This window comes from Melopsittacus undulatus, chromosome 9 (assembly GCF_012275295.1).
Source record: "Melopsittacus undulatus isolate bMelUnd1 chromosome 9, bMelUnd1.mat.Z, whole genome shotgun sequence".
In the NCBI taxonomy this organism is placed as follows: Eukaryota; Metazoa; Chordata; class Aves; order Psittaciformes; family Psittaculidae; genus Melopsittacus; species Melopsittacus undulatus.
In genome coordinates this window covers 13310638-13331663 of record NC_047535.1, presented here as the reverse complement: position 1 = coordinate 13331663, position 21026 = coordinate 13310638, and the positions used below count along the sequence as shown (strand labels likewise).

Below are 21026 nucleotides of genomic sequence, written 5' to 3'. Positions count from 1 at the left end.
TCCTCCACTGAAGCAGAGCTCCCTGCTGCTTGGCTTCCACTTCAGTTTCTACCACCTGCATGGTGCTTGGGAGCAAGCCCCCCCCCACCTGCCTACAAGGGAAGTAGCAAACAATAAGAAACACTTTATTTTAACTTTACAACATATAAATAGACAAATCTGTGCTTTCCAAAGGAGCTTTCCCCCCTTCCCGGCCCCAAGGTCCTTGGTGCAGTGTCCCAGCCCCTCTGAGGCTGAGGGGAGCTGGGCTTCAATCTTGGAGGTACAAATCCAGCGGGAATCACCCTGGCCCCAGCCGTCATCTGCTCAGGTCCCGACTGGTGCCACGGCCGCACAGCATCCTTTCCTCTGCAGAGAGGCCGGTGAAGAAGGGATGCAGAAGGGCTTCTGAGAACGTGATCCTCTGGGAAGGCTCGAATTCCAGCATCCTCCTCATCAGGTCAAAGAGCTGTGCATGCTCCAGCGAGTCGTGCAACATGTAGGTCTGCACGAGAAGGGGGGACAGGGAGGAGGGTGCAGCACTCTGGTAGGGCAGGGACCGACCCTAGGCCCTGGGTTAGTGATGCATAGCACTAAACACAGCATCCCTCAGCTGCACCCACTCCAATCAACTTCTACTGCAGCAGAGGGCTCTGCAAAAGCCAGTTCCTAAGGGAAAGTCCCATCCTGAAGCCCCCCCCCACCGATATGGGGAAGGATCAGTGCAGCCAGGCCTCCAGCAGCACCTACCCGCAGGGGCTTGCAGTTCTCTTGGACGTATCTCCCATCGGATGTGTTCTCATCCCAAACCAGGTTTCCATTGTGGAAATACTTTTGCTTCCTGCCAAGGGAAGGTGGTGTTAGTAAAGCTGCTCCTGGGATGTGCAGCCAGTGTTTCTCCTATGGTTATACCCAGCGCAGGGACAGAGGTTGCAGCCTCAGTAATCAGCCACAAACAGTTGCCTGGGCTGGCTGAGGGCAGGAGCAGGTGCTCACCGAGTTTTGTGGATCATGTGGGATGGAATTGGCCCGAGGATCTTTTCCATCATGACGAGATGCTCCCGGTTCTCATGGGTCTGCAAAGGGAAACAGCAATGGGGTGTTAGTTCAGCGCTTGGGAGAGCTGATCACAAAAGGTCTGTCACCCACATGAGCAGAGGAAGGGACAAGCCTTTGGAATGATGCAGGTTCTGCCCCCTTCTACCTCTTGGTTCTTCTGTTCCTCACAGAGGTGATCCGAGCCTTACAATCCTTTAAACCCTGAGCATTCCTGGGCTTCTTTTCAAACTCAGCTTCTGATTTCAGTGCCTGATCTGTGTTTCCCTGCCCTTCCCCTAAGTCTGAGCCCTTTTAGACTTTGAGGTCTTTGAGGTTACAATGCCCCTTGCAAGATCCATACCTGGAAGAGCGTGAAGCCGCGGTAATACTCAAAGAGGATGCAGCCGGTGCTCCAGACATCGCACGGCTGCGCCCAGCCCAGCTCTGCAAAGAGAATCACAGTCACTGGGTGCTCCCAACACCTTCCCACCAGATTTATCTTAGTTCCTTGTCGCAACTGCAGGGATTACACAGAGACAGACCTACAAGTGACCTGTGTGCTCCCCAGTGCTGTGCAAACACTGCTGAGTCTCCCCCAGACACTTCTGTTCCAGCTTATGCTGACTCCACATTCCCCTGGAGCCACTTTGAGCACTTCCTGAGTCCCACAGGCTTTTCTCTCTGCACTCCATGCCAAGAGCCTGCTTTATCCATGACTACACCATCAGGACCTTGGGATCACCAGCAATGTATGGAACAGGCTTTCCCCAAGATCCGGGGTGCTCTAAAGCTGGTTTTCCAGCAGTCCCTGGCACAAGGGTTCTCCTCCATCCTCCAAGACTCCCGGAGCACCAGGAGCACTCACCCAGGATTACTTCCGGTGGCCGGTAGTGCCGGGTGGCCACGATCGTGGTGTGGTGCTCGTGGTCGAAGGTGGCACTGCCGAAGTCAGCTACGCGGATGCTCGTGTTCCGAATGGATTTCTCCTCGCAGCTCTGCAAGCAAAGAAACTTCTGGGAGCTGGTCCAGGGTGAAGCTGGGCTTTGAGAGGAGCCCTGGCCCCAGAGCTGCTGCATCTGCGCTGCTAAGGACAAAGATTGTAACTGCGAAGCTCTTCACATCTCAGTGCTGAGGAAAGCCTCCAAATGCTCCTCCACATTGTGGACTGGAGCCCTTGAAGCAGTCTTAAAGAATCATGGAATGGTTTGAGTTGGAAAGGGCCTTAAGATCATGCAGTTCCATCCCCCCTGCCATGGGCAGGGACACCTCACACTAGAACATATCACCCAAGGCTTCATCCAACCTGGCATTGAACACTGCTGGCCTCCCTGGGCAACCCATTCCAGTACCTCACCAATCTCACAGTAAAGAATTTCTTCCTTATATCCAGTCTAAACCTCTGCTGTTTAAGTTTCAACCCATTACCCCTTGTCCTATCACTACAGTCCCTAATGAAGAGTCCCTCCCCAGCATCCCTGTAGGCCCCCTTCAGATACTGGAAGGTACTGTGGTACTATGAGGTCTCCAAGCAGCCTTCTCTTCTCCAGGCTGAGCAGCCCCAACTTTCTCAGCCTGTCTTCATATGGGAGGTGCTCCAGTCCCCTGATCATCCTTGTGGCCTCCTCTGGACTTGTTCTAACAGTTCCATGCCCTTTTTATGTTGAGGACACCAGAACTGCACAGAGTGCTGCAGTGAGGTCTCATGGGAGCAGAGTAGAGGGACTTTCAGAAGACATGGGAAAGGCCAGTTTGTTCCCATTGACCAAACTTCCAAGGCCTGGTGGGGCATGCAGGGAACAGGGAAGATCCAGTGTCTGCAGGGAGGGAAGGGCAGGCTGCTCCCCATCCATTGGACACAACCCACCTTTTTCTCATTGTAGAGAGTGTCAAAATCCGAGTTGACAAACAAGATGTTTTCTGGCTTGAGGTCGGTGTGAGTCAGTTGGTTCTCATGTAAAACTGCACCAGGGTGGAGAGGAGAGGGAAAAACAACACCGTGAAGCACCCAAACAACTCTGCCCAGCCAAGCACCAGCCCAGCTCCTCCTCAGCTCCCTCCCATCCCACCCCTGGCCCCGGGGACATACATCTCAAGGCATGGCAGAGCTGGTAGGCCATGTGCCGGATCTGAGGGAGGGGGTACGGCTGGAAGTTGTTCTCCTTCAGGAACTCGAAAGTGTTCTTGCCCAGCAGCTCAAAGGCGATGCACATGTGGCCATGGAAGTTGAACCAGTCTGACATGAGGACACAGAGGCTGCGGGGAGGGTTAGCATCAGGCAGGGCAGTCCTGCACAGCTCTGCCTGCTTCAGAAGTGGTTGATGAGCAACAGCTCTGGGCCAGCTGACTCAGCAGCTCTCCTCTTCCGAACCTCAGGAGGAGTTTGGCACAGGGTGCCCAGAGAAGCTGTGGCTGCCCCATCCCTGGCAGTGCTCAAGGCCAGGTTGGACACAGGGGCTTGGAGCTCCAGTGGAAGGTGTCCCTGCCTGTGGCAGGGGTTAGAACTGGATGAGCTTTAAGGTCCTTTCCAACCCAAACAAGGCTGTGGTTTTATGGCCCAAGCACACCGCTTGTCTGTAAGGACGTGGTACCCAGGAGCCTTGTAGGCACTTACAATTTGTTCTCCTTATCCTTCTCTTTGATCTTTTTGAGGACGTTGATCTCCAGCCTGGCAGCCTCTCGGTACTTGCCAACATTCTTTATGATTTTCAGTGCCACCTGAGATTTGCCCCTGTAAGGGAAGAGACCAAAGGATGGAGTCAGAGACAAAGCCCACATACACTCACCCTCCTGCACACAGCGAGGGCACACCCCGGTCACGTCTGTGTGTGTTAAAGAGACTTAGTCATGCTCTCAAGGGCTGCCAGAGATTGATGCTGCTTGGCCAGCAGTTAACTTGAAGGGTAAGGCTGCTGCTGGGTAACACTCCAAAGAGCTGCAGCCACCTCCCCTCTCCAAATGTGCCAGAGGGATTCCCAAGGAGATCCCGGCAGCCTCTCCGCTGACCCCACAGCTCAGAGCCAGACAAGGGGTCAGGAAGAGGCAGGGGTCAAGTGTAACCACAGGGGTACCCTGGCACATTAAGAGGTCACTTTCCTCACTGCCTGGCCCATCCCTCTGCTGCAGTTACTGCAGTGGAACAGCCTGTGCCGAAGCACTTGGCTGCAGAGCACATCCCTGCTTCCCTGTGAACCAGGCCCCTTTCCACTTGCTGTAACAACCAAATTCAACAAGCAGGAGGTGACGCCTGCTCCCAGGCCCAAACTGTGATGCTTGTGAGTACCCGAGGCACAAAGGACAAGCTCTTTGGTGCCCACCTGGCATGGTCCACGCACTCCACCACCTTGCCAAAGGTGCCCTCGCCCAGGCTACCGACGATCTCATCTAGGAGAGAGAACAGGAGCGGATGTGAACGCGGGAGCCCGGGCGGGAGCTGAGGTCCTGCCTCTTCCCAGCAACACCACGGCAAAGCAAAACCAAAGCATGTCAGTGCTACACTCGTTAACACTCAAGTGTCTATCGGCTGCCTGAGGCAATTTACTGCTCGCTCCAGTTACAAGCAATCAAACAGCAGAGCCCCCTCGAGGAGGGCACCAGAGATGTGCTCTGACACGGGGATAGAAAGAGGGAAAGTTTTACGCAAGGTGGCTGTACATCGCTCGTGAAGCCAATCGCCGATCCTGCACACCAGGTGACCTTCCTTGTCATCTTCCACGCTCCTGCTGCGCTTACTGCTCTGTTGGCTTCTCTGTACGCACCCCCCCCGCAACGGCACACGACCGGTTCCGAGCGGCGGGAATGTGGTGGCATTCAAAGGTTGGAGATGACGGTGCGTCGGGTTTTCCAGATGCCAGCATTTCATAAGGCACACAGCATATATAACGATAGGGATATTGCAAGGCACACGTCAAGACACAAACCGACTTCAAAACAGAAAAGTCATCAACAGCTACAGGTATGTAAAGAAAACTCGCTCATATGCTACGCGGAGGGAAAGTGCCCCCCTCTTCCTGGGCCACACGGTCTAGGGTGAGGTGCCCATGGCAGGGGGTTGGAAGTGCATGAGCTTAAGGTGCCTTCCGACCCAAACCAGGCTGGGATTCTGTGAGTCTCGGAAGGGAGGCAGCAGCTGGGAGGCTCAGCTCCGAGGCACCACCATTGCCCAGAGAGCAGCAGACCCCAAGGATGCTGCCGGAGGCAGGGGAGGAGAAGGGCCTTGCCAGGAGAACCTCACCTTCTCCGCTGGCAACCGTGATAAAGGGCACCTGGAGCTGTCGGTTTGGACAAGCTGCCCAGTAGAAGCCAGGGTAGCAGTTCTCCCTCTCAGTAGCCCTTTAGTACCTCAGTTAACATATCACCACCTACCCAGTGTCCTGCCCTTCCTAACGGAGCCAGCTACTCACTGCCCTGAAATCCACACACCCGGCTCGGTGCAAACAGACCCAGCACTGCAGGATGCAGCTTTAAGCCTGGGGACAGTTTAGCTGAATGAATCCCCAGGGACCATTTCATTCCAGGCATCCCCCAAAGGTAGGAGGCCACGTTCCCCACTGCTACCTCCAGCTTCTACTGGAAAACCAGCCGAACGTTCCTGCAGGGACCTGGGGTCCACAAAGCAAGACTCTGCCCTAACTCCTGCTCTGTTTCTAGTCAGCCTTCAAGGTAACTTACAATCTCCACAGCCAAGGAAATGAATCCAAAGCTCACCATTCCCAGGCTTCTCTTTCTGTGCCCCCCACAGCTAGTCCGGAATAATGAGCTACAATCCAACCCCTAAAGATCAACTGAAGGAGGAGAAGGGGAGAGGACAGTGAGACAGATGTGAGGCTTCAAAGGGTTGAGATCGCACCAGCCCCAAACTTGTGCCCCGTTATCGTCATCACACGCACACCCCGACCACACTGGAGGGTTTCCATTCTGAGCCTGGCTCTTCCTAAAACAAGGCTTAAGAAGTCAACTGGAGAGAAGCAGGGGGAGGAAAGCAGAGTTCCCGGGCATGCAGCATCCACTGGGACTGCAGGGATCAGGACTCCCTCACTGAGCTGTCAAAACACTTAAAAGCAACAAATGGGTGGAAGATGGAAACATCCCGTACAGGAGAGAAGCGGTGAGGCAGAGACCTCCCAATGCTTCCAGGGCATTCCCAGGAGCAGCCTTCCCACCCACTTCCAAATATTCCCTGTTAATCCTGGGAAGGAATGGACAAGAGGCAAGTTTCAAGCTGCTTGTACAGAAACAGGGTAAGAGGACGTGTGCACATCCTCAGAAGGCAGAAGCCTTTCCCTGAGCCCGGTGGGACAGGGGTTAACCCCACCAGAGCTATGACTTGGGCTGATGGATCCCATCTGCTATGGGATGCTGGCAGGGAGGCAGCTAGATGTGCCCCCATGGGAGGTGGGTACCAATGCTGCAAACCAACCCCCCCAAGGGGCTGCAGGGAGCACAGCAGAGCCCTGGCCATGTCCAAGCCCCACCAGTGCGGTCCCTGCAGCCAGGCTGGCCTGGGCCAGGGCTCCCCCTCACTGGGCTGTCACGTGTGTGCCATTTGAAGCCTGCCCTGATCCCCTCCTTGCTGCACTGAGCACAGAGCTTGGGCTCCTCACATCTTCAGGCTACACAGGGGCTGGACTAGAGCGAAACCAAGAGCTACGAATACTCCCTACTCAACAAGACACAGGCTCTGGACTTGTACATTCCACATTGCAATGAAACACACAGAGGAATGGGATCAGAGGTACTCACCCAGCACTCCGAGCTGGAAGGAGGCAAGAACAGTTAAAACCCTGAGCAATCCTCAGCTCGTTCTGGATGCTACTCACCGAGGAGGCACTGCTACAAGACCTGGTCCTGCGCTTCCGGCAGTAGTGCTGGTACTTCCTGGCACGGTGCTGCTCCCGGCCTCTGGAACGCCGCCAGTTCCGTGCACGGCTTGAGTAATAATCCTCTCCAAAGGATGGGCTTCGCTCTTCAAACCTGTAGGCATCGCTGTCCCGCCTGCACCGCCGGTGGTACAGCATCCTGTCAGCACTGCGGCACAAGCAAGAACGGCTCTGTGAGCCTGGGAAAGACACCTCCCCATGGAACAGAACTGGTGACAGGGGCACAACAGGAGGATCCCAGCTCCAAACACCCCTCTGCTGCCACTTCCAGGTGGTTGGAAGAGGACATGGTGTGGTGGCAAGGGGATGGGGGGAACGCACCCGCTTTGAGCTGCATCCGAGCTGCCTGCCTCACCTGAGCCAGCACACACAAGTGCTGTGTAACAGCCCCCAGGAGGATCCCTCATTAGTTCTTAAAGGAGGACCGAAGTCAGCAGTGATGCTGCAGTCACTGCCCCAGGGGGACTGGAGGCCCCAGACCACCCATAACACACACACACACACATCATGAGCAGCAGCCACAAGGAAGGCTTGGTCTCCATGGTATAGTCAAGCTCCTGGTCCATGCTCCATGACCCAGCGCCTCAGACTAAAGCTGTGCTTCTAACCTAGGTCTGATAACCCAGCTTCCACTCCAAGCCCTGCATCACAGCTCCAGTGAGAAGCTGTGATTTAGGTAGGAGATGTTCCCATACGGATACTCAGCCCCAAGCACTCCCTTGGGAAACTTCAGGGTGGACTTGTAAGATCCAGAGGAACGTAAAGAACAACCTGAAGGACTCAAGCACAGAGGAGACCGATGAGCCTGTGAGTTTAGGCTGAGGATAAAGGGGCAGGGAGGTTTTCACTAAGCCTGGGGCCATCCCAACCCCATTCAGTGGGGACATGGAAAAGCCCATTGCGTGCACCAGGAGTGCTTCCTCATCCACTCCCTTCAAGTAACCCCAAGCCAGAAATTCACCTGTAGAACACATCAGGAAGCTAAGGATGAACCCAGCTCCCTTCTGCCTGCACCGGCTCTGGCAACACGGAGCAGCAAGGACCCAGCAGTCTCTTTCAGTCCCCACCTATTCCAGAACCCTCACTTCAGCTCCCAGCCCTTATCCAGCAGCTGACTATCCCTGTGGGAATGCTGAACAAAGAGAGGTAAAATCCAGAGCAGGAAAGCTCCGTTGGCAGCGCTGGATCCTTCCTGAGAGCACAGGTGAGGGCACAGTGGCTTGCTCTCCCACCTGTAATCCTTGAAAGAGGAAGCAGGCTGTGGCACAGGGAGGCTCCAAAGCCCCCAGAGCATCGGAACCAGGAAGCACCATCCCAGGGCAGGTTCTTCGCCCTTAGCAATGTTAAAGGCACTGCTTTGGGACGAGCTTCAGGCCGGAACGCGGGAGGGATGCTCACGGCATTAACGCCGAGCTGCGGCCAGGAAATGCAAGGGACCAGGGCACGGACCGGGGTTATCAGATGGAACCGGCCTCAAGCTGCACCAGGGCAGGTTTAGATGGAGCTGAGGAACAATTCCTTCCCCAGAGGGTGCTCAGGCATTGGAACAGGCTGCCCAGGGCAGGGCTGCAGGCACCATCCCTGCAAGTGTTCACACAGCGTGGAGACGAGGCCTCAGTGCCATGGGTTAGGGGTGGCCTTGGCAGTGCTGGGCAATGGTTGGACTGGATGAGCCGAGAGCTCCTTCCCACCGCGGCTGATCCCCGGTTCCCGCTCCCGGCCCTCACCTCCTGGACCGTGACCTCCGGCCGAGCTCCCTATGGGGGGGCTCCCGCAGCCTCCCCTCGCAGCCGTCCCTGCTGCGGCCCCTCCTCCTCTTCCAGCGGTGCCCGGGGCAGCCCGGGGGCTGCGGGGACCGGTACCTCTTGCAGTGATGCATCTGCGGGGACAGCGGGGGCCGGGTCACCCCGCGCCGCCCCAACACAGCCACAGCCCCGTTACCGGTTGCCCGGCTCTCACCACAGCTCCGCACCCCTCCGCGCCTGCGGCCCGGACTCAACGGCCCCAGCGCCGCCGCTCAGATCCGCTTCCGCTTCCGGTACCGCCCCGCGCGGCTCCGCCCACCCCGGGGTCGCGGTTCAGCCGGGACGGGCGGTTGGGAACGGAGCTCTGCGGGTGGGCGGTGCGGCCGGGGCCTCGCTGTGACCTTGAGACATAGATCCAGAGAGCAATGGAGCCATAGATCCATAGATCCATAGAGCCATGGAGCCATAGATCCATAGATCCATAGAGCCATAGATCCATAGGGCCATAGAGCCATAGAGCCATAGATCCATAGATCCATAGAGCCATGGAGCCATAGATCCATAGAGCCATAGATCCATAGAGCAATAGATCCATGGAGCCACAGTTGGACTGAAGGAACCTTACAGCTCATCCAGCTCCAACCCCTGCCACAGGCAGGGACACCTTCCACTGGAGCAGCTTGCTCCAAGCCCCTGTGTCCAACCTGGCCTCTGAGCCCATCTCTTGGGCTGGAGGTTGGTGCTGGTCCTTGTGACCTCCTGATGGGCTCAGGAGGGTTCGAGTCCCCCTTTGGTGGTGTCAGCCTTAGGGATGGAAGCGGAGCCTTCCTGTGCTTCCTTCGGGAACTTGGGTTTCCAGGTGAAGGGATCTTATTGTTTGTAAGAGAAAAACAAGCAGCGTCACAACAGGATGCTCCAATCTGTACTGGGCTCTCTCCAGGTCCTTGCTAAGGAATCCAGGCTGTGTAGGGAGGGTGCAGCGTGGCCACCATGGGTGCAGAGCCTGTGGGGCTGGGGAGGAGGCAGGGGCAGTGATTTGAGCCCCTTTGGGTGCTGGGGCAGTGGGGCTGGAGGATGCAGCACAGCAGTGACAGGGCTGGGGGGGGGGGGCATGGGGATGTCCCACACCTTGGGGTGAGGTTGGGGTGGCTGCTTTGGAGCCCCCCTCCCCACTGAGACCATGTTCTTGAGCACCCTAGAGCCAGTGGGGACACCCCCCCTTCTATCTCAGCACAATCCTGCTTCCAATCGTGGTGCTGCTGGTGGATAAATCCCATGCACCAAGGGTGTCTGCTCCCTGCCGCTACCAGAACCCACCATAACTGCTTCAGGCACCCGGCTTTAAGGGCAGGTGAGTCCTTGAGCTGCCTCAGTTGAGCTCCAGTGAGGAAAAGCTGGAGGTGGGAAAAGCCAAACCCACCGGTAGGGAGGAATCCTGGGGGAAAGGCTCTGCCATGGCCTGTCTGCTGCCAGGGCAGGCTGGGACCACAGCCCAGGCAAAGCGAGCCCATAACAGGGATGCTCGGGCCTGTGAGGAGGGAGGCTCCCCTGTAGTGCGCCCCAGCATCACTGCACTGGTACCCACCACCCCACACCAGGCTGACACAGCCCAGCTCTCCTTGCAAAGGTCAGGAGCAGGAGCACAGAGCCCTGCAAGGACCCAAACCTCCCCCAGCCCACAGGAACACCTCCCTGGCATGAAGAAAGGGGCTGGGAAACACTGAAATCCCCTTGGAGTGAGGACCCCGGGACAGAGGAGATGTGCAGGGGCAGCGTGTGAAGAGGTAGAAGTTTATTGGAATATAAACATTCAGATAACCTGTAAGATAGAAAAAACCCAACAACAACATATACAGACACGTGTTGGAAGGAGACGTTGAGGTATTTATCCACCGCCTAGGCTATCACACCTTTATTTAGTTATCTTCTCTTTAAATAGCTAAGAAAACTAGTAGCAAGGCTGCTGCAGCTGCTTGGAAAACCGGTGTTCCAATGTGAATCCCTATGGAGCACACACACAGGCATGGGGCGTTCACATTCACTTTGGGAGCAGAGCAGCCTCCCCCTCACCTCTTCCCCCTTTCCCAGCTCAACCGGACACTGGGAGCTGCCAGAGGAGGAGAAGCAGGTTTGGGTCTGTGGTTTGTGTTGGACATTGAACCCAGCTGCTGGCTCCCCCCCAGCAGCAGCAGCGCTGGAGGCTGCGTGGGGCCTCTCTCGTTTTGGTGTGTGAGTTTTGGCTGCTCACTGCAAAACCTTGGCTGGTCTGGAGCTGGAGAGAGCCTTCAGCAAAGCCGAGCGCTTCACCCGAGGAGCAGGCCTACCCGCAGCATCGAAACCCTGAGAACTCGACAAGCGAACACGGGCGAGTGACAGGAGGGGCAGCTGGAGCGAGCAGGGATCCCCCATCCTCACTCCGCATCCCCTGGCTCCTCTGCCCCATCCCTGCTGCTGGGTTCCATAACCCTGGCCCCAAAGCCCAGCACCTCAGTAGATCTGGAGCTCAGCAAAACAAGGGTTAAGCCAGTGTTAAAGCCGGGCTTAGGGGAAGGGTTACTCTTCACAGTCTGAGGGGTCCATCCTGCGCACCGCGCGCTGAGGAAGGACCAGTTTATTGTCGCAGCTTATTTTTTACTGAGGTATCTGTTACGCATCCCGACTTGCTTCTTTCCCTGAATCGGATACAAAACAATCTGTTAGTCCCTGTCTAGTTCCAGTCTAGTTGTGTAAAGCTTATAAACATTAATACTCTAGTAGTGTCAGAGCTGTTGGAGCAGGTCAGTGACTCGAGTGCCTTTCTGTGCAAGAACACACAATGTTAGCATGTGATACATAAGCAAAACCACCCATTACTAAACCTCTGCTCCCCAGGACCAGAGAAGAAAGCATAAGGAAAAGCAAAAAGTGCCCCAGTCCCACTCAGAGGAAACCCCACCCCCAAAGAAAAACCCAAACCGGATAAAAAAGGGAAAAACCCAACAATCTGAAGGAGTCCCAGAGGCTGGAAAATCTTCTCCGAGGAGGAAATGTGGTGGGGGCCTCGTGGGATCTGCCAAGCAACCGCCCCCCAGCCAGTGAGCAGCTTGGCTTCCCCATGCCCAGCTGAGCACTGGGATACCTGGGAGCAGCATGTCCCTCAGGACACATGCATCTTCAAGTGCCCAGGATGGCAGCAGCAGGATCAATCAAGCCCTAGCATCTTAGCTCACCATTAGAGAGTGTGAGAGCCTCTTGCAACTTGGAGGTGCTGCTTCAGCACGAGTACTCAAGGCCAGGAGCAGCAGCACAGCCAAGGAGTGCTGGGGGATTACAAAGGAGAAGCTGACATTTGAGACTAAAGGATTATTCATTCACTTCTATGTACATGTTGAAGCCCAATCCTCCTGCTCCTGCCTCCATGCTTTTTTAATCCATTGTTTTTCAGTAGTATAAAGCAAAGAGCTTCTGGGAGCAGGACATCCTGGGAGCACAGGGCTTCTTCCCAAAGGCTGTCTGGTGTGGCTTAGTCTTGTCATGCAGACACAAGTAGCTCTATGTGGGATAAAGGGGTGGCTGGGTGCAGCACCCCAAGACTGAGCTGTGCTGCCAGGGGCCAGAAACCCATCTCTGTCACATAACGTCTCCCCTTAAAGCAGAGCTGGCACCTCCAAGCTGTCCTTAGCACCTCTGCTGAAGGCAAGCACTGATGCAGGAGCTTGGAGACACCCTCGTGTCCAAGAGGAAGGACAGCTCTTTTAAGGGGTCACTCCTGCCAGCTTCTCCTACCCCTACCTGTCCTACTGGGCCATGCACATGTCCTGGGGCAATGCTGCTCAGGTTGTCCCTGCTGGCTGGAGGCTGGGGAAGCCACTGCTCCTTTGCTCAGCCTTTCCTTTGCCTTTTGCCAAATCTTGTCTTTGGTGAGCGAGTTAAAAAGAAACAATAAAACACAACGTCAGCACAAGCACGTATAAAACCAAGCAATAAGATATGCCGAGGCTTCCTGAAGAGGTTCAAAACCAACCGACCCCAAACAAACAAACAAAAACCCCCAACAACAAGTACACATCTGAGGTATTTCATCTGCTCAACAAAACCTGACTCGGGGCTGGAGGATGGGAAGGACGTCACCAGGGCAGGATGGTGCTTGCACCCCATCTCCAGGCTGGGGAAGGCCAAAGAAGAAGAGGGACAGGAGGGGACCACCTGAGCTCATGGAGTCACTAAGGAGAGCCAGGGCCAGCCTTTGCTTGCTGGCAGCTGGAGGTTTGAGGGGAACAAGGGCAAGGAAGGGCTTGATTTCCTTTCCTCTGCTTCCACCCAGCAGAGCAAAAGGTCTCAACTCAATTGAGAGCTGCTTTCTTTTTGCTCACGTGCAATTAGAAGGGGACTGGGCTTGTTCAGAGACCAACAAGAAGATGTGTGTGATGTTAACCATGATGCCTGAACACACCCTGCAGAGCTGCTGAATTACATCTCTGCATCACCCTCTGCTGTCTTGGTGCCCAGATGTGGAGAGCTCCCTCCAGGGGCTACTGAAAGACACCTTATGAGAAGGAAGTCACGTTGGGAAGCCTCCATCCAGCTAAGGTTGTGTCAAGGGGGCAGAGGATCAAAGCACCAAGCCACCAGCAGTGTGGGGTGAATGTCAGTGGGATGAGTTCCTCAACGGGAGAGACACAAGGTGGAGGGCATTTAAAACTCGGCTGAAAGCCTGAAGGCAACAGGAGTGATGAGGCCAGCACCAGCCAGGAGGATGCAGTAGCTGATGGGATGGTTTTTAATGTGTCTATGGGTCAAATGTAGCAGTGAGAAGGTCCCTCTCCTCTTGCCAAGGCCTCAAAGAAAAAGTTGGCTCCTAAGCCAAGAGCATGTGTTCAACATACAAACACCAGAGCACAGCAGAGCACAGGAAAAGCAAGGAGGCTTTTGGCCTTCCGCAGCACAAGCTGCATGAGGATGGGGTCTCAGGATTGTCAACACGTGGAGATGTTTTGTGGGAAGAACCCAGTGGCTGCTGGCTCGAGGAGAACCAAGTTTCCCTGCCCCATCTCCAGCTCTTTCCACCTGCCTTGGTGACGTCTTGGCCACCTCTCACCCATCCCGCAGCTCCTAGAGATGATCCCTGATTGGAAAACGCCAGGCATGCCCCCCCCCCCCGCCTTCCCTCCATGTCCCACCCCAACAGGAACACAGCAAACCCTGGGAGGAGGAGGAGGAAGAAAACAAACAGCAAAAGGGAGGAAAGAAAGGGGAGAACAAAGAATAAAGGCTGGGCAAACAGACGATGAGGAAAAACTTGCTGGCATGGAAAGGTTTCAGCAGCAGCATCATCATCATCATCATCTTGCCATTGGCCAAGCCCAAAACCAGGTTCCTTGAGATGAGGTAAATCTGTGCGACTCCTTCCTGGCTCGCTCCCTGCGGAGGGCAGGGAGGAAGCTGGAGGCCAGTGTGAGACAGGAGGCCGGGCCTTCCATCAGAGAGACCAGCTGGTGGAGGGCTCTGCGCCGGGGGTTCCCCGCGATGAGGTAGGGCTGGGAGAGCAGTGGGAGCTGCTGCTGCTGCTGCACGAGCTTTGGGTGCTGGAGCCTGCAATGAGGTGGACGACGGGCTTCTGGGCAAAGAGCACTCCTGCAAGGCAGGGGAAAGGAAGGGTTAATGGGACTGGGGGTGGCACGGCTGAGGGGACAGCACAAAGGGCATCCATCCAACCCCAAACAGCCCAACAGGGAGGCTCAGTGCAAAACCACACAGGCCTGTGGCATTTGGGGTCACCAGGATACAGGGAGGGATCCCCTGGGACTTGCCCTGACAGGCTTGTGCTTACAGAGGGCAAAGATCTCAAACGGCTTCAACACCTCTGGAGCAGAAGCAGCTTTGATTGTGCTGCAGCACCAGGCCTCCTACCTTGGCTCTCTCACCTGCAGACGTGAATGGTTTGAGCAGAGCACGAGGGGGGCAATTCCCACTTCCCAGAGATGTGTGAGGTAAACCTGAGTAAAGCCACTCCTCAGGAGAAGAGGGATAATGCTCCTTCCTATGAACACATCTACAGATGTCCCTTCAGGTGTTTAACACAACCACCACCAGAAGGAAAGGGCATTCATTCAGCCCTAGGACCAAAGGCAAGAGAAACCACCTCCTGCTGAGCTCCCCAAGCTGGGCAAGTTGTGCCTGGTTTACTTTGGCAAAGGCAAGCCCCGGGATCATGCCACCCTCTCCCTGTGCCACCAGCCTGGCTCTGACCAGGTCCTTTCTCACCAGCATAAGTTGTGCCGTTGATCTCCACGGACATGTTGATGCTCCCAATGCCATTAGGGGACAAGTTCAGCGCTGCTGCTGCCGCTGAGTCTGCTTTGTCTTCTTTCAAGAAGGAAGAGGTGAGGGTTAGAGAGAAGCTGCCCTGCTCCCTGCACCCCCAGGGATGATCAAAGGTGGACACAACCCTCCCGGTGTCTCCTCTCCCCACGCAATGTATTACAAGTCTACAAAGGCGGGTAAGTGCTGCAGTATGAACTAAACCCATTGGCATTCACAAACCTCTCCCCGACTCCGTTTGGAAGCCAAATTAACATCCCCCTCCAAAGCAGCAGCACAGGAGACATGGCTGGATGCCATCAGCTGCACGGTGGCTGTGTGGAGCCCCAGCGCAGGGCTCAGGCTGCAGCAGCCTCAGTGGCCACTGGAGGGAGAGGACTATCCACACTCTGTTTCCCTGCCCTTACAGTGACAATGTGGGGTTCCTGCACCCCTGGAGAATCCTTTCTAAGCCGTGACAGGCTCCAAAGCACCTCTCCAAGCGCAGTGTTATGTTGTCATTGGGAAGGTCAGACTTGCCTACAGGCAGCTAAGAAAGGTGGGAAGAGGCTCATTGAATCCTGAGGGCTCAGCCTGTGGAGATGAAAATCATTCCCAGCATTTTGATGTAGGAAGTTCAGGGGAGAGAGAACAAAAAACAAGCGAGATGAGAGGGACTGAGCATCACTTGATCAAATTTGAATTCCCTTGCTCTCACTGGTTTCATCCTTTGGATGTGAATGTGAAATTGAGGTGACCTTCAAGCTGATGTGAACTCCCAATCCCACTTAACTCCACAGCAACCTGCTGCTGCTTCCAAGGGGAACTTGCCCTGACCCTCTGCTGTACATACTTCTGGCAAAGGGTCTCTAGACAGCATTTGCCAGCAAAGGCCTTGAGAAGAAGAACCCTTCCCTTTCTTTAAGCCATGCCAAACTTGCCTGGCCTTGTGCCTACATCCAAATGTACAATTAATAGTGGGGCTGAGACCTTTAATTTCAACGGATCAAAAGGTTTGGAGGAAGCAGCTGCTGGGCCTGACAGTTGTGGAGGCTTTGCCTGTGCAGTGAAGTGCAGCCCTGGGGACAGGTAAAGGAGCCAGGGCACTTAATCAGCTTTTGAAGCCCCCATCTAAGAATATTGATCCTGACAACATGACCTTTCCAGGGTGACTCCCCTTCTCCAAAGCATTTCAGGAGTGCATTTCCCAGGCCATGAATGCTGCTCATAGGTGACCTTCTAACCCAGCCTTGCCAGGAGTTCTCTGCCTGGAGGCTGTGGAGGGCTGCAGCAGATGTTGGGAGCAATCACCTACCCTGCTAAAAGCCATTGGGCCCCCTGCAGATACACAGGTCTTTGTGGCCTCCTCATCACACCTGACAGGATTCCTAAAAGCTGGAGAGCCTGTTACCCACACGGAGAGAGCTGGTACCTGCATGATTGATTCAAAGGGTTCCTGAGCAGGAAAGGAGAGAAAATCATCCTCTGCAGCACAGTGCTGGTTTGAGACTCAGAGCAGGGCAGGGGAGAGCTGAGCATCTGGAAACATGATGGGCTTCCCCTCCAAAATGTCTCTACCCACTGCAGAATCAGGGCTGCCTTTGGCTAGATTAAACCATGCTCTTGGACCTGACATATACACCAGGTACTAAACATGAGGGGGTTAGAAGTGTGGCCCAAAGCAATTTCAACTGATCTATGTGCTTCCCATGAAGGAAGGAGCATACTTGCAGCATAAAACAGCACTGCAAGGACAACTAAGCTAGCATCAGCTGAAACCAGTCATAGAATCATAGAACCAGCTAGGTTGGGAAAGACCTTTAAGATCATCAAATCCAACCATTACCCCAGCACTGCAGACCACCACTAACCCATGGAACACATCCAAGTTCTGTGGAGACGTAACAGCTTGAGTCCTGCAGCAATCTCACTGTGCCCAGCACAGGAGGGCATAAGCTCAAGTGCTCAATCTCACCTTAGATGCAGAGCTTTCTGAAGCTAGGATGCTTCTGCATCCAGGTTGGATTCAGATGGTGCTGGATTACGCATCAATAAGTAAAACCTAAAGCTTTGCAGTTATGCTCCATTTTAACAGCTCCTTGACAGTGACCCCTGTCTGGTACCCAGAGAGATGACCAAAGCTGTGTGCAAAGAGGTGCCTGGCACCCAGGAGCAGCTCCCTCCCTGCTGCAGCCTGCAAAGGCTTTTTGTGCATGCGGAGGTGCTGCTCACCCTTGCCATTGATTTTGATCTTCATGGGGATCTGCCGTGCCATGCTGAAGAGGTTGCGCTGAAGAGCCTGCTGCACAAGGCGCTGCTCCTCCTCGCTCATCCGGGACACCTTCTTGTCCGGAGGCTCTCCCGACTCCAGCCTCTCCCTCAGCTGCTCCAGGGTGGCTGTTCTTGCTGCCACAGTTGCCTGCTGGCTAGCCAAGGTCACTGGCACAGCAATACGATTTGGCATAGACACAGTCAAGGGCACACCATCACCTAGGGAAGGGAATCACAGAACGGTTTGGGTTGGAAAGGACCTTAAGATCATCCAGTCCAACCCCCCTGCCATTGGCAGGGACATGTCACAACAGACCGTGTTACCAAAGGCTCTGTCCAGCTTGGCCCTGAACACTGCCAGGGATGGAGCATTTACCATTTCTCTGGGCACCCTGTGCCAGTGCCTCACCACCCTCACAGTAAACAACTTCTTCCTTATACCTAACCTGAACTTCCCCTTTTTCAGTTTGAACCCATCACCCATTGTCTCTGATGAACAGTCCCTCCCCAGCATCCCTGTAGCCCCCTTCAGATGTTGGAAGTTGCTCTGAGGTCTCCACGCAGCTTCTCTTCTCCAGGCTGAACAGCCCCAATGTTCTCAGTCCCTCCCACAGCCCTTCCTAAAGCAAGCTTTAAACCACAGGCAAACTTTGAGCCACCCAAATCCCACTCTTCTCAAGTCCAAAGTCACCTGGGTGGGTAAGGCAGGAAACAACCACGCTGCAGTGCCTGCACCTCTCAGCTCAGCCCCCTCTTGGCTGCGGAAGTCACTGACCTTTCCTGATGGCTGCTGCTGGAGACACCCGAGGGTTGCTGGTCCCACTGCCCGGTGCCACGCCGATGATGGGGAAGCGGATCTTAGGGGGAGACAGAAGGGAAGGGGGCCCCGTGGTGGTGGGGGAGTAGCTGAACAGAGAGGAGCTGTAGCTGGGCCGCCTGCCTTCCCGCCTGTTGCCATCGATTGCAGCCTGAAGCTCAGCAGGAGAACTGAGGGATTTCTTCTCGCATTCGTAGGCATAGAGGTACTTCATGTACCTGGGGAGAGGGGAGCACAGGGGAACGTATTGGGACATGGAATTACTCAGGAAGGCTTTCAGACTGAGGTCCTCCACGGCTCTGGAGTCTTTGTGTGCATATCACAACTGCTGCTGTGCTTGGCTTGATAAGGACTGAGCAGGGTGGGTGTGGAGCACAGCTCAAAGACACCCTGAGTTTACTCAGTGTCTGTAGGAAAGCACCTGCTTACAAACTGCTACACCCACAAGGGCAGAAAAGACTCATCCAGAATTCCCTTCCAATGGCGACACCGCCTGAACGGACAAGAATTAATGTCGTGGCCCAGAACATTGAACACAAAGAGGGAAATCTGAGGAATTTCCCTTGTCGTTTGTACCGGGCAGCACCAAAGCTCACTGCTCTCACTGCACTCCAGCACACACGTTTGGAGGACAGCCTGTTTGTACCAAAGGCTGCAGGAATGGCAACAGAGGCTCTAATAACATCCAAGAAAACAGAGTTTGCACAAGAGCTGGGGTGGGTTCCCAAAGCCCAACCTTCCATGCTCAGGTCACTAAAGCACAGCTTTACCCTGCTGCTTTCACAATGGGCTTACTTTCATTCTTCTTCCTTTGCTTATTCTACTTCTTTTTGCCTCCTCAATAGGAAGTACTACAGGTCAGAAAGCAATCCCCACAGTAAGGAGGTGCTACATCCACGTTTCCACATGGTAGCAGTGATAAGACACGAAATGATCAAGCTCATACTTGATGCCTACAACTCAGGAGGCCTCTCCCTTCCCTCCTTGCTGTGTCAGTGCTCTCTTCAGAGACACAGCCCCAAGGAGATTAAGCTCAGATGAGGCAGGGAAGGCACAGGGTAGAATTTAACCTTGAACATCTCCACCCCAGTCCCTGCTCTGCCCTCCCCAGTCCCCACTGGGTGTTCACACCCATGCTGTTGGACCTTCAGGACTCACTGGGTTCGAAGCGTGAAGGCGGCGCTGGTGATCGAGGTGGGCAAATTAAGGCCTTTGGTGATCTCTCGCCAGATCTTCTTGTTGATGATTTCCACCAGCCCTCCTTTCTCAGTCACCAGCTTATAGAGCATGTAGAGATCCAGGATCTGCTTTGCCATGATAGGGATCCGATTGATGGGAGTTCCTGCAGGGAAACAGCGGGGAAGGAAGCATGGAGTCAAGAGAGAAAATGAGGCCAAGAAAAGCAGCGGGTTGGAGCTATCGATCATCTTCCTAATAGGAAATTGAGGCAACTCTGTTTGTAGCCTGACTTGAGGCCTCTTGATGGGCGAGTAAATGAAGCAGAGAAGTGTAGCTACATGGCACGTCCTTTCCATGACAAATCCTTTCCTGCAGGCAAAAGCAATTATCGGACAAATAATAACCTGCAGCTAAGAGCAACTTCTGAAACAGAAAGAGGGGAAGTGGGGACTATTCAATCCTGGGGCTGAGGGAGCAGCACAGAGGAATCGTGTTTTATGAGCTCCCAGGGCAATCTCAGATACAAATCTGCATTGCTCATGCTCAGGAAGGGGCTGAGCAGCTTGTCGTGAGCTGGGATTCAACTCCCTCACTTCCCAGGATTTGCTGTCCTGTATCCAAATGTGTACCATGGCATAACCCTGGAGTTCTGCAAGTCAACTACTGCTGGAGCAGGGATGCATTGTGAGAAAGCTGGAGCAATCATGGGGATGGTGGAGGTGAGCACACAAGCAGGGTAAGGGAGCATCACACATGGGTGGATGCAGGGAGAAGCACCAGGCATCCAAGTGCTTTTTAGAGTCCAGAACAAGGTCCTGCTCTATCCTTGTGAGGACAGAGAGGGAGATAACTTTATCCTTATGGTTCAATTTTGCCACCCTGTGGGTTAAGAGGGGTAAGGAAATTTGATTTTTAAGCTGATAGGGCCCTTTTAGCATCCCCTTCAAGTGCTAAAGGTGCAGGGTTTGAAAAGGCCAAACTAATGAGACTGACGCAAGGAGAGGAAGAGGGGGGAAAAGTGCTGATGTAGCAAACCTTTTCTTCTGCATAGGAAACGCTGGCCTGGATCAAAGAGCCGTCCATCTGAGGCCAGTATCCTGCCTACCACAATGCTCAGCACCAGCCTTTACAGGAAAGCCTGGGAAGTGCCGTAATGGACAATTATGGAATCCCCAACCCACAGGGGAGGCTTCTGCCACCGCTCAGCAGCCAGTGACTGGGTTAATGCCTTGAAGCAGGCAGTTTATGGCCCTTATAAATGGGGTTTATTCTGTTGAGTGAAAAGGAGCTGAGCTCGGCCCTGCAGATGTCCTCATTATACATGGAAGTGTAATTTTTCCCCCTTTCTCCTTTCTTTTTGAAGCCTGTTATGCATTAGCTCATTTTCCAGCTTTAAAAGGGCTGCCTTCAATTTCCCCAAGTTACCAACTCTTCAGCTGTAAGAAGACATTAAGAACAACCTGATGGGGCTCCATCTGCATGCTGTCAGTTTAGATCTTTCTTATCCTCTTTTCCTTGCCTGGTACAAATAACCCGTTCCTTATCCAAGACAGAAGTCCACCAAGCGGTAATTCCAGATCCTCTTCCCGCATTTCAGAGACGACAGCTCCCTCCAGACTCTTGGATGTTGGAATTGGATGAGCTTTAAGCTCCTTTCCAACCCACCCCATCCTATGACTCTATGATTCCCAAACTCCCTGCAGCTCTCCCAACTGTGCCATTCCAGGACCCAGTTCTTCCCAAAAGGAATAACCCTCAGCCACCATTTTGTCTCAGTGTGTTATTGCAGGGCTCCGGAGCACACTCAGCGTCATTTCAGCCACGCGGAGGGCTGGGAGTGCT

The 21026-nt window shown here is 54.4% G+C and overlaps 2 protein-coding genes across 4 annotated transcripts in view; both read right to left on the bottom strand.

The window, feature by feature from the left end:
• Nucleotides 1-104: 104 nt before the first annotated feature.
• CLK3 (CDC like kinase 3) lies at nucleotides 105-8935 on the bottom strand. Of its 2 annotated transcripts, XM_005145733.3 has the most exons (13): nucleotides 8853-8935; nucleotides 8621-8772; nucleotides 6834-7041; nucleotides 4669-4762; nucleotides 4332-4398; nucleotides 3629-3745; nucleotides 3104-3270; nucleotides 2882-2976; nucleotides 1883-2012; nucleotides 1379-1461; nucleotides 976-1055; nucleotides 730-820; nucleotides 105-484 (listed from the first exon to the last, which is right to left on the bottom strand). In XM_005145733.3, exons 2-13 carry the CDS (start codon nucleotides 8770-8772, stop codon nucleotides 299-301), a joined length of 1470 nt encoding a protein of 489 aa, XP_005145790.1. In that variant the 5' UTR covers nucleotides 8853-8935; the 3' UTR covers nucleotides 105-298. The 2 variants fall into 2 exon arrangements, with proteins under 2 accessions (XP_005145790.1, XP_033922116.1); XM_034066225.1 differs by having other exon boundaries at nucleotides 8621-8922.
• Nucleotides 8936-13805: 4870 nt separating this feature from the next.
• ARID3B (AT-rich interaction domain 3B) overlaps nucleotides 13806-21026 on the bottom strand; it is a 29716-nt gene continuing 22495 nt past the window's right edge. The window contains exons 5-9 of one of the 2 annotated variants that reach the window (XM_034066509.1): nucleotides 19164-19347; nucleotides 17964-18223; nucleotides 17150-17407; nucleotides 14882-14983; nucleotides 13806-14251 (exon numbers count right to left, since the gene is read on the bottom strand). In XM_034066509.1, the coding sequence (XP_033922400.1) occupies nucleotides 14097-14251; nucleotides 14882-14983; nucleotides 17150-17407; nucleotides 17964-18223; nucleotides 19164-19347 (959 nt within the window). In that variant the 3' untranslated portion in view covers nucleotides 13806-14096. The remainder of the gene's footprint in view (nucleotides 14252-14881; nucleotides 14984-17149; nucleotides 17408-17963; nucleotides 18224-19163; nucleotides 19348-21026) is intronic. The other variant, XM_034066510.1, reaches the window with a different exon arrangement.

Excerpts from the sequence above, each read along its gene's own strand:
- CLK3 (XM_005145733.3), bottom strand. The coding sequence starts at position 8,772 with ATGCATCACTGCAAGAGGTACCGGTCCCCGCAGCCCCCGGGCTGCCCC. Across the intron at positions 3,746-4,331 it reads GAGTGCGTGGACCATGCCAG|GGGCAAATCTCAGGTGGCAC; the intron begins GTGGGCACCAAA and ends CTTCCCTTACAG. Across the intron at positions 821-975 it reads CACATGATCCACAAAACTCG|GAAGCAAAAGTATTTCCACA; the intron begins GTGAGCACCTGC and ends TTCCCTTGGCAG.